At 40.3% G+C, this 12,562-nt stretch overlaps 1 protein-coding gene across 2 annotated transcripts in view; it reads left to right on the top strand.

The window, feature by feature from the left end:
• The window catches only part of LOC148037912 (Glycosyl transferase, family 35), a 76,934-nt gene extending 64,766 nt beyond the window's left edge, over positions 1-12,168 (top strand). The window contains exon 13 of one of the 2 annotated variants that reach the window (XM_087676920.1): positions 11,596-12,168. In XM_087676920.1, the coding sequence (XP_087533046.1) occupies positions 11,596-11,712 (117 nt within the window). In that variant the 3' untranslated portion in view covers positions 11,713-12,168. The remainder of the gene's footprint in view (positions 1-11,595) is intronic. The other variant, XM_087676919.1, reaches the window with a different exon arrangement.
• Positions 12,169-12,562: the final 394 nt, after the last annotated feature.

Below are 12,562 nucleotides of genomic sequence, written 5' to 3'. Positions count from 1 at the left end.
TTTTTCTCTTTAATTTTCTTCACCTTATTTTCCCCTCTTTACTGGGTGTTCACACCTACAAGCACAGAGTGCAAATTTGTGCTAATCTGTGTCTTGAAATTTGGGGCTTTTCCCAAATTTGGTGCATAACACATATTGCAATGACCTTTGGACCATAAATTGCAGACATTGAGTGCACATGCCTTAGAAATTTTTTGGGGATTCTCAAACGCAAGTGAAATTTTTGCTTGGATGAGCCAATTTCTTGGAAATTGTGCACTGTTGGACCTCAAAATTTGGGGCTTTTGTAGAAATCGTGAAATTTCTGCTGCATTAGCCCGCATTTGATGCTCAGGATGATGTATTTATGCAATTGGAGCAGATTCACTGCAGAAATTTTGGGGCTTTTCACATTGGTGATGTATTTTTGAGTCGTTTTGAGACTGGACAGTGAAATTTGCAGCAGATTCACTGCTAAGTGGGAGTCTTTAGAGTTTTGGATGCTTCAAATGTTGAAAAAGGGCAGCTTCTCTTGGTACATGCATTGCTGAATACTCATTATGCAGTGAAACAGTGGTAGATACAGCATTTGGGTCATTGCATTTGGGAATTTTTGTGATGTACTACTGAAGTGGGAGCTATTCTTAATGTAAATGTATCAAATTTGATACGTGCATATGCTGTAATCAGTACTTGAGACTGAAATTTGCAGCTAAACATCTGCTTCTTGGACACTTTAAAAGTACGAAAGTGTGTACTTGTTGTTATAATTCAGAAACCTTGCTATTGGCTGAAAGCACTCAGCCCTTCATTACAGTTGTGTATTGCTGAAGATGGCTGGCAGTGCATCTACATCTGACACAAAGAATCTCTTTGAGATTCGTAGATTTGACGGAAATGGTTTTGATCTTTGGAAAAATAGTATGCAGGGTATACTCTTTCTAAAGGATTGTGATGATGCTTTAGAAGAACATAAGCTTGTTACTTTGTCAGACGAGGATTGGGCTAAAATGAATAAAAAGGCCATTACTTACATTAAAATGGCCATCACAGATGATATCTTGGTTGATATAAAGGGGCTTGATACTGCCTATGTAGTTTGGGAAAAGCTTAAGGCTACTTATGAGAATACAACTCCTGTCAATCACGTACATCTCATGCGGAAGTTGGTCAACTTGAAGCTTAATGAGTCCAAACCTGCCTCAGAGCATCTGAATGCTTTCACTAGTATTTTGAGTCAGTTACAGGATGCAGGTTTGCTAGCTTTTGATCTGAAATTGAGGGCTATCTTCTTGGCCATGACCTTGCTCGATTCATGGGAAGCATTGGTTGTGTCATTGAGCAATAATCCCAACTTGACATTTGATGGTGTGTGTGGTTCTATTCTGAATGAAGAGATTAGGCACAAGGCAAGTGGGGAAAAAGTGGATCAGTCTCTATAATGTAAGAGGAAGACTTGAAAAAAGGTATAATGTTGCAAATAAAAACAAAAATCGTAGCAAAAGCAAGAAAAAACATCAAGGTGTAACTTGTTATCAATGATGTTGCAAAGGGCATAAAAAGCCCGATTGCAGGTACTTTAAGAAGGAACAAGAATGTAAGAAGCAAGCTAATGCAAAATGCAAAAAGAATGATAAGCATGGCAGCTCTACCCCTAAAGAGATAGAAAAAGCAAATGTGGTATCTAGTGTTGTTATTGAGGAGATAGAAGATGATAAAGATGCTGACTTGCTAGTTGCATATCCAGATGTGCTTGCTATGATAGTTGAGGACATGTATATCACTAAAACAGATGTGATAGATGCCTTGTTGTCAGCTCATGATGGTTTTTCACAATCATGGATTGTTGACAACAATGTTTCTTTTCATGTAACTCCATCTTTGGAGTGTCTTTCTACCTATGTAGAAGGTAATCTTGGAAAAGTCTACCTTGGCAACAATCATGCATGTGATATCAAAGGAATGGGCACCATACACTTGGCTCTAGAAAATGGTCAGGAATTGATACTTGATGATATTAGATATGTTCCAGGCATCAAGAAGAGCTTGCTTTCTGTTGGGCAGCTAGACAACAAAGGCTATTTCACTACTTTGGGTGGTGGTATGTGGAAAATAGAGAAAGGATCTATGCTAGTCACTAGAGGTGGTAAAAAGGGGATTGTGTATTATCTCTATTGCAAGGCACTTCCTGGAAGGTTTGTTGTCGTTGTTGAAGTACAGTCACACATGGAGTTGTGGTATAAGTGTCTTGGACATATGAGCCAAAAGGGTTTGCAGGCACTCTCTTCACTTAGAAGAGTTGATGTGAAAAGTTCAAAGCTTGATTTTTGTGATGATTGTATCTTTGGTAAACATGTAAAGAGTTCCTACTCTCATGGAGCCTCTAGGAAGGCATGTATCTTGAATTTAGTCCATTCTCATGTTTGCACCATGCCAATAAAAACTCATAGTGGTTTCCGTTATTTTGTGTCTTTTATTGATGACCATTCTAGGAAGCTATGGGTCTACTTGCTTAAGCAAAAAAGTGAGGCATTGGATACTTTTAAAAGGTTTTATGCATTGTTTAATACTCAAAAAGGCCTAAAGCTAAAATGCATAAGAACAGATGATGGGGGAGAGTATGTATCTGAAGAATTCAATAAGTTTTGTGATGACAACGGGATTAAACGAGAGCTTACAACTCCTTACAATCCATCTTCTAATGGTGTGGCTGAGCGAATGAATCGCACGTTATGTGAGAAGATTCGGTGCATGCTATCCACAGCTAATCTCTTGGAATCTTTTTGGGGAGAGGCACTTAAAACGCGATGTATATTTGCAACCAATCTCCACATTGTGCACTTGATAGTGGCATCCTTGAAGAGGTTTGGTTTGGCAAACCTGCTTTATAAAACCACTTAAGAGTCTTTGGCTGCGAATGCTATGTACATGTACTTTTTGATAGCAGAATCAAACTTGACATGAAATCTCATGGAGGCATCTTCATGGGTTATGGAGATGAACGTGAAATGGGCTATCGAGTTTGGGTTCCAAGCATTAAAAAGGTGCTACGCAGTCGAGATGTGATATTCAATGAGTCAAAGCTGCTGAAAAATGTCACACCTAATAACTCAAACAAAAAAAACGTTAAATTTCAGCATGATTAGTTATTTGAGTAGCCATTAGTCACTGAAAATTCAGCTCCTTTTGATACTGATTGTGACAATCAGTGCATCATCATTGAGCCTGATGAAAATGGGCAGCAAGGGGAGGCTGAACATCAGCTTGAGCACCAAAATTAGCATTCTGAAAATGAATTACAACAGCCTGAAATTGTCTGATAGCAACCCGAACATGCAGTTCAGCAGCCAAACAATGAGGTCATTGGCATTCCCTTGGATGTCGATCCATTACCTGATAACACAGATCATTGGGTAAGAAGGTCTACACGTGTTAGAAGACCTATAGAAAGATTTGATTCTTCTTTGGACTGCATTTTACTCACAGATGAAGGTGAGCCTTTTACTTATAAAGAGGTCTTATTATGTAAGTTAAAGAAAAAGTGGGAGCTAGCTATGCAAGAAGAAATGAAGTCATTGTATCAGAATGATACTTGGGATTTGGTTGCATTGCCCAAGGATAGAAAAGCCATTCCTAACAAATGGGTCTATAAAATCAAATGTGTGGATGGTAAACCCAAATACAAAGCTAGACTTGTGGCTAAGGGCTATACACAAAAGGAGGGCATTGATTTTCAGGAAGTGTTTTTTCTTGTTGTCAAAATGACCACTCTTCGAGTGTTATTTGCCATTGTAGCATCTATGGATCTTGAACTTGATCAGATGGATGTTAGAATTGCATTTCTGCATGGTGATGTGGAAGAAGAGCTGTATATGAAATAGCCCGAAGGCTTTGTTATACATGGAAAGGAGCATTTGGTATGTAAGCTTTAGTGAAGCTTGTATGGTTTGAAACAAGCTCCTAGACAATGGTATAAAAAGTTTGATGCTTTCATGCTCTCACATGGTTTTAATAGAAGTAGTGCAGATCAGTGCTTATATATTAAGAAAGGCTGATGATGGAAGCCTTACTATACTTGTACTTTATGTGGATGATATGCATATTGTTGATAAGCATAAAAGTCAGATTAATGTATTAAAAAAGCAGCTGAATTCAGTCTTTTCTATGAAGGATTTGGATGCAGCTGATCATATTTTGGACATGCGTGTAACACGAGATAGAGAGCAACAACTCTTATTTCTCTCACAAGAAAAGTACATCAGCAAAGTACTTGATCGTTTTTCTATGGCTGATGCTAAGCCTCTTGGTGTACCTTTTCCACCCTATCTTAAGCTTAGCAAAACAGATTGCCCAAAAGATGATAAGGCAACCAATACTATGAAGGGTGTTCCTTATGCTTTAGCTTGTGGTTCACTCATGTATGCTATGGTTGCCACTAGACCTGACATTGCTTATGCAGTGGGAGTTGTAAGTAGGTTCATGTCAAATCCTGGCAAAGCACATTGGGAAGTAGTGAAATGTATCTTACGGTACCTTAAGGGCACACAAAGTTAATGTATTTGCTATGGCAAGGGTACATTGGATCTGCAGGGGTATTGTGATGTAGACATGGCAGGTGGCTTGGATACTCGCAAGTCTACTAGCGGGTATATCTCTACCTTGACGGGTGGCGCGGTTTCTTGTTGCTTTAGATTGCAAAATATAGTAGCACTCTCTACCACTGAGGCTGAATATATTCCAGCCACTGAAGCTTCAAAAGCAGCAGTTTGGCTTAGTCGTTTGGTCAAGGATTTTGGGCTGCCCACCAAAACACCTGTACTTAGATGTGATAGCCAGAGCGCTGTATGCCTGGCTAAGAATTCCACGATTCATGCACGTACCAAACATATTGATGTTGGGTATCATTTTATCAGACAGGTTTTGGATCATGGTCTAGTCACCCTGACTAAGATCATATTATAGGATGACCCTGCAAATGTTCTCACTAAAAGTCTTGCAAAGGCTCAACATGAGCATTGCATTAGACTTGTGGGAGTTGGTTAAAGGTTTGCTTAGGACCTTTAAGTGGGAGGTGGTGTCAAGATTGTGGGAGAGAAGGAAGGAGTCTCACTTGTAGCTTTCTTGCTTGCACAATGGGGGAATACACACAAAGGTGGAGGTTGAAAACAATTTTCATCTTCTTAGTTGTGTAAGCCAAAAAGAACTCAAGTACATAGAAATAGAAGAACCCTATATATGGGTCTCAAACCAAACTCAACTAACTAAGGTGGCATACTAACTGAGCCACGAACTAGAGTAGATAAGGATAGCTGTCATCTAGCTATTATTCATGGGTGGTGTATCAACCGCATGTGCACAACTAACAAGTCGGTGACATAAATGCACAACGGTCACCTTGGCATATCACAAGTGGAGCTCGATATCTCAACACTCCCCCTCGAGCTCAATCCCAATTCCTGTACACCAAGCAGGTCTCTGAACTTGCGCAGCTTCTCTGCGCCCAATGCCTTCGTGAATATGTCAGCTACCTGATCCTCTGTGCTGACATAAACTAGATCAATAAGACCTAGTAAAACCCTCTCCCGCACATAGTGATAATGCACCTCAATGTACTTTGTTCTAGCATGATAGACTGGGTTATTTGCCAAGTGTATACTACTCATGTTGTCACAATAAATGACAACTGGCCCATCTGTAGGCTGATGCATATCATAAAGTAGCTTATGCAACCAAGCTACCTCACATGCAGCAATTGTTGCACCCCTGTACTCAGTCTCTGTGCTTCACAAGGCAACTGTAGGCTGTTTCTTGCTGCTCCAAGTGACTGCAGCACTCCCAAAAGAGAACACATATCCACTGGTAGATCGTCTATCAGAAATACTACTAGCCCAATCAGCATCAGTATATCCATACAACTGTATCTGAACCCCAGTCTCATAAAGTAGTCCATACTGCAATGTGGACTTCACATACCTGAGTATGCGTCTAGCCGCATCCAAATGCGGTTTCCTTGGAGCCTGCATAAACTGACTTACCAATCCAACAGCATAGCTCAAATCTGGCCTGGTAATAGTCATATAAATAAAACTTCTTACTATTCGTGTGTACATAGTAGGGTCTTTCAGAAGCTCACCTGCATCTACGCTCAGCTTCACATTCTGCTCCAAAGGAACTGAAATAGGCTTAACAGCCTGTCATCTCATATTTAGACAGCATGTCCAATCCATACTGCCTCTACAAGAGCCGTATTCCACTTGGTGATCTAATCACCTCAATGCCCAAGAAATAACGCAGCTCTCCCAAATCCTTTATCTCAAACTTTTGCTTCAATAGCATTTTCACATGAAGGATATCTTCATTACTGTCACTTGTCATAATCAAATCATCAACATAAATGATAAGTAGCATAATACATTTCTCTGTTTTTCTCACATAAAGTGAGAAATTGCCTTGGAAATCTGAAAGCCAATAGTAACAAGATACTGTCCTATCTTGTCAGACCATGCTCTAGGTGCTTGCTTCAAGCCATACAAGGCTTTCTTCAACCTGCAAACAAACTCAGGATGAACAGCATGCACATAACTTGGTGGCTGCTCCATATAGACCTCTTCTTGCAAATCACCATGCAAGAAGGCATTCTTTACATCCATCTGATGTAAAGACCATCCCTTTGATGCAGCCATAGCAATGACTGCTCTTACGGTTGCCATCCTTGCAACCGGACTGAATGTTTCTTCATAATCAATGCCATATATTTGTGCATACCCCTTGACTACTAATCTTGCCTTGTATCTATTCACAGAACCATCTACATTGTGTTTCACCTTATAAATCCACTTACAACCAATTGCATTCTTATCTTTAGGCAAAGGTACCAATTCCCATATAGCATTTGCTTCCAAGGCATTCATTTCTTCATCCATGGCTTTATCCCATTTTTCTTTTCCTATGGCTTGCTCAAAAGAAGTGGGTTGTGGTTCCTGTATCACTTTGACCATATATGTATAGTGAATGGCTGTAAATCCATCATATTTCAGCTCATCCATAGGATACCTAGCTCTGGTAGACCTGCGCAAAGTAGGTTCACTCCCAGGTGCTCTCAAAACATCCCTGGTCTTCCTTACTCCACGTGTAGCAATAGAAGGAATACCCAACTCATCATCAATGCTCTGTTCTGAGCCACTTGATTCACCTGCATTGCTTTGAGAAGATTCTCCTGATCTCAATCTGCCTGTCCATGGTGAAGAATGTGAACCACTGCTAGAGGACACTCCAGGTCCACTAATATCTTGTGACTGCTGCTATGAATTCTGTGTAGCATTACCATTTTGTGCATCTACATTATCAATCACATTTACTGGTTTATACCAGCTACTCATCTCATCAAAAACATCTCTGCTCACTGTAAACTTACGAGTAGAAGGGTTATAGCATCTATACCCTTTCTGATGCAAAGAGTAACCAATAAAGATGTACTTCTCAGCTTTTGGATCCAACTTGGATCTCAACTCATCTGGCACATGAACATAGGCAATGTAACAAAAAATTTTCAAATGAGAAATATCTGGTTTCCTACCAGTATACCTCTCCTCTGAAGTCATCCCATGTATTGCTGCAGTAGGAGTCTTGTTCATTATGTAGATTGCTGTAGTAACTGCCTCAGCCTAATAAAAATCTGACAGGTCTTTTTCATTGAGTATGGCACGAGATACCTCTCCAATATGCCTGTTTTTCCTTTTTGCAATTTCATTTTATTGTTGGGTATGACTGCATGAATATTGCTGCTTTATGCCATGCTCCTGCACGAACCTTGCAAACTCATTTGAGAGGTACTCTGTCCCTCCATCTAACCTTAGGCATTTTATTTGCAAGCCTGTTTCTTTTTCAACCATAGCTTTAAGAGTTTTAAAATGCTCAAAAACTTCACTTTTCTTTTTCATAAAATACACCCAAACTTTTCTGCTATAGTCATCAATAAAAGTGACAAAATAATGACAGTCTCCAAGAGATGCATCTTTAGTAGTCCACACCTCAGAGTGGATTAATTCCAATGGCTTCTTACTCTCTTGAACATGTCTAGGAAATGGTTTCCTTGCCTGTTTTCCAAACTGACAGGCTTCACATACCTTATGCATTTTTCCAACCTTGAATTTAGGCAATCTTGCAACAATATTTTAGGTTTGTATTGATTTAAGTCGCTGTACATTAATATGACCAATGCGTTTATGCAAGATATCAATATCTGCAACTACACCGGTCCCATGTGCAAACATTGCTGTACTCAATTCAGGCATGTCTGCATCCAACGTAAACATTCTGTCATTCTTCTTTCCTTTTGCTATCAAGCGACCTTTATTTTTCATATCCCCAACAAAGCATCCATGAGAATTAAATCTGACCTGCAAGCCTTGCTCAACCATTTGATCAACAGAAACTAGGTTCTTGGTGATATTCGGGACATGAAATACATCCGACAGGTATTTCTTTTTCCCATCCAACATAGACAAAGGAATTTTTCCAATCTGCACAATAGGATGTGTACTATCATCACCAGTCTCCACAAATCTTGGTTTTTCCATTTTCCTTGCATCCTGCATCCATTCTGCATGACCTGTCATGTGGTTTAATGCACGTGAGTCAACATACCACACATCATTGCTTTTTTCTGTACTTGTCACAGAATTGGTCATGTGCTGCACCATAAACAAATGCTCATTTTTGTCATCACCCTGTCTACTAGATGCATAATTTTCTTGTTGCAAATTTTCATTCATGATGTCATTCTGCTTTTTATAGCAGTCTTTAGCCATATGACCCATTTTACCACAGTAGTAGCATTCAACATTGTTGTTTGCATTTTGGCCTCTTTGCCATCCACCACGACCTCTTTGGCTCCCCCTGCCTCTAGAGTTACCACGTCCTCCTCCATAGGACTGGTTTTCTTGAGTTTGCTGTATATTCTGATTTCTACCACGGCCTCTAGATCGGCCTCCTCTACCCTTGCCTCAACCTCTTCCAACATTTGAGTAGAAGACAGCTTCTTTTGAAGTTCCTCCTGAAGAAGATGCACCACCATTTCTCTGCTCCTCAGAAATTAGAAGAGCAATGAACTCCTCAAAATCAGGAAATCTTTCACGGACGGAAATGGATGTTCGGAATTGTGCATAATCTTTTTCTAGACCATTCAAGGTCACAGAAACTAAATCATCATCTTCCACTCGCGACCCAATGGAAGCAAGTACATCTGCAATCGTCTTCACCTTCATGTGGTAGTCATTGATGCTCATACTTTCTCTTTACACATTGTGCAACTCTTGCTTGAGCTGCATTTTCCTGGCTTGCGTATTTGTGCTATACATTTTTGACAAAGTATCCCATACCTCCTTTGGCGTACTTGCATCTTGAATATGCACAATCATAGAGTCTGAAATGCTGATAGACAGCCAGTACATAACTTTCCTGGCTCTCTCATGCCATGCTTTAAATGCCTGCATTTGCTGTTGATTGGGAACATCAAGAAGAACTGGTTCTTCTTCATTTCCTGTAACGAATTCCCAATATCCTTTTTCCATAAGGAAATTCGTCATTCTGAACTTCCATGCTTGGAAGTTGTTATTGTCAAGCTTTTCAGTGACAATCAATGAAAGAGAATCAGACGCCATTACAGAACACTGCAAAAAATTTTGTCACTGTAAAGAACACAGCTTCAGCCTCACAAGGGCAAATCTGCAAAACTGACGAAAGCGGTATTTGTCCACACAGTCACTTCCTAGTGGCGATTTTGCATCAACAGGCAACAAGGATGATTCTGTAACTCCCAATGTCTCTGCGCACATGCATACGATGCAATTTCTACAGTAACTTTTCACCGCCCTGTAGATTAGTGGTCGCACAGTAAAAACACGGCCTTTTCGTGAGTGCATACAGAAAACTTCCGCCTCCAAAACAGGCCCCGAAATGGCCTCAAATAAAAAAAACAGAGCAACCAAGGGCTAAAGCCCTTGTCCCGCAGCATATACTGCCCTCTTGCTATACTGCGAAGGGCGTCTCAATCTGAGACAATGCACTCTTGCACTTTCCGGCTGTGCTACCTGCAAAGACTTGCTCCCAAAACAGAAAAATAAAAGCAACACTGGTCCTCTTACCAGAACACCGCGAACTTGGTTTACTTTCTTGAGCTCCTTACCACGAACAAGTCTCTGATACCATGTCAAGATTGTGGGAGAGAAGGAAGGAGTCTCACTTGTAGCTTTCTTGCTTGCACAATGGGGGAATACACACAAAGGTGGAGGCTGAAAACAATTTTCCTCTTCTTAGTTGTGTAAGCCAAAAAGAACTCAAGTACATAGAAATAGAAGAACCCTATATATGGGTCTCAAACCAAACTCAACTAACTAAGGTGGCATACTAATTGAGCCACGAACTAGAGTAGATAAGGATCGCTGTCATCTAGCTATAATTCATGGGCGGTGTACCAACCGCATCTGCACAATTGACAGGTCGGTGACATAAATGCACAACGGTCACCCTGGCATATCACGAGTGAAGCTCGATATCTCAATAGGTGGTTGGGTGTAAAGGCTCTTTATGCACTCTCCCGTGTATATATTACTTCACACATGTGAACCCATCCTAATAGGTGTAAGTGTACCGTACTGTAAGTATAAATACATTCTTTTACTTTTTGTGTGTACGACACTGGTACACCTATCTGACGACTCACTCTCACTCCATCACTGTCAAACACTCTTCAGCTCTTGGTCATTGAACTCCTTGATCACCGTGTCTGCTCTCAGCTCACAGCTCTCTCTCTTTCTATCTGCTTCCGCTGTGCCTTTGGAAGGGGATGTCTTGACGCCTATGCTCAAGATGCATATGTATTGTGCACTACGAATCCCAGGGCTGCAAGGTAACAGTAGCAGTATCTCATAGTTGCACGAAACTCCGTTTCTTGGCCCAAAAAATGCGTTCATTTTTTGACCATCTGGAGAAACAAGAAATGTGTTTATTGCTCGAAGGGTTAAAACCCTAGCTAGCAATGAAGAACATGTTTATTTCGAGAAGGCATGGATCTGTCAGGAGTCACCGTTGATTTTCGAAGTCCATGTCGCGTTGTACTGGAAAGAAGGGCACTCAAAGCGAAGCGGAAAAGAGAGAATGAATGTGTAGAAATATCTTAGTAAGTATTTAAAGTACAGTAAGCTCGCAGGTGACATACATGGAACGCCATTTCCCACAGGTTAACCCTCAATCATGCGTCCTGTAAAACTTCTCATTCATAATTCATGTAGTGACTTTGGATCAGGGACTTAGGAGAGGCCCTTTTGAGAGACAGGAGATCAGTAAACAGTAAACATCTTTGAACTCCCTCGGCCTCTAGAGCTCCCCTCACGACCCACTTTCTTCTTCCGGAACTTTTTATAGGCCTATCTGGCCTAGTGCAAATTTGTTTTCCCCTGTTGTAATGTATTGAAAGATACACAGTCAAGCAAGCACTCATTTGGATTGGTATGAAATTGCTGCAATCATGAGCATCTCACTTCTGTGGAGAGAGAGAGAGAGAGAGAGAGAGAGAGAGAGGGAGGAGTAAACAGTTTCTTCTTCCGGAACTTCCAGAGGTGGACCAGAATGTCTATAATGAATACAGCGGGGTCCTTCAGTTTCAGCAGTGATAGGACCATACATCAATATGCGAATGAGATCTGGGGAATCAAACCCCTTCAAGTTCCATAAATTATACTTTACAGCCTGAAAAACCAGCCTGAGAGTGTAAAGGATAGAGAAGGCAGCAGCATTGCAATGATTCCAGGTTTTGATGAGCTCGTGAGGATTAAAATGCAGCAGCAGAGCAATGATTCCAGATTTTGACCAGGTTGTGAGATCTTGTATATGGAACTTGGAAGTAAAGTTAGTTCAATTGTTCATTTGGTTCTTCTGTTGTAAGTAGATCATGATTTTATCATCCGTTTGTAATCCATGACTCCTTATGTTCGCCTTTCGTCCAAGTTTGAGAAGTTCCAAGAACAAATTCTTCTCTTTGTTAGCATTGCTCTTGAGGGCATATGCTTACACAATGGTGCAGTGACAAGGCGGTGCAGGTCCCAATAAAAAGTACACATTGTTAACTTCAGTTAAGTGGTCCACTTAGTCTTAATTTATGTGCAAATAACTTGATTTTTGAGAAAGAGGAGTTTAGTTTAAGAAAATTAAAGAAAAAAGGTGTGCTCTCTCTCTCTCTCTCTCTCTCTCTCTCAAAAAGGCAATGCTCTTGCACGAGATATTCTCACCATAGGTAATATGGTTTGATTAAGTGGTGGAATGTTGATTCACCCTAGGCAATATGGTTTGATTAAGGGATGGAATGTTCAATCAGGACTTATGATTTTCAATCCCTTGACCATAAGTTGTCAAGTGGGAGTTATGATTTTCAATTGCAGATAGATTATAGCAAAGCTTATACTCGAAAGAACTTTTAATAATGTAGAGTGATCCTTTATTTATTAATTTATGTCTTTTGTGGTTTTTGGCTTTCTAATGACTTAATACAATAAGCTTTAATGGAGTGGCATGCATAGCACTTAAT

The sequence above is a fragment of the Lygodium microphyllum genome, chromosome 4 (genome assembly GCF_053477565.2).
Source record: "Lygodium microphyllum isolate KBCC chromosome 4, Lygodium_microphyllum_v1.1.10, whole genome shotgun sequence".
NCBI lineage: Eukaryota > Viridiplantae > Streptophyta > Polypodiopsida > Schizaeales > Lygodiaceae > Lygodium > Lygodium microphyllum.
This window is presented reverse-complemented; position numbering and strand designations above follow the sequence as displayed.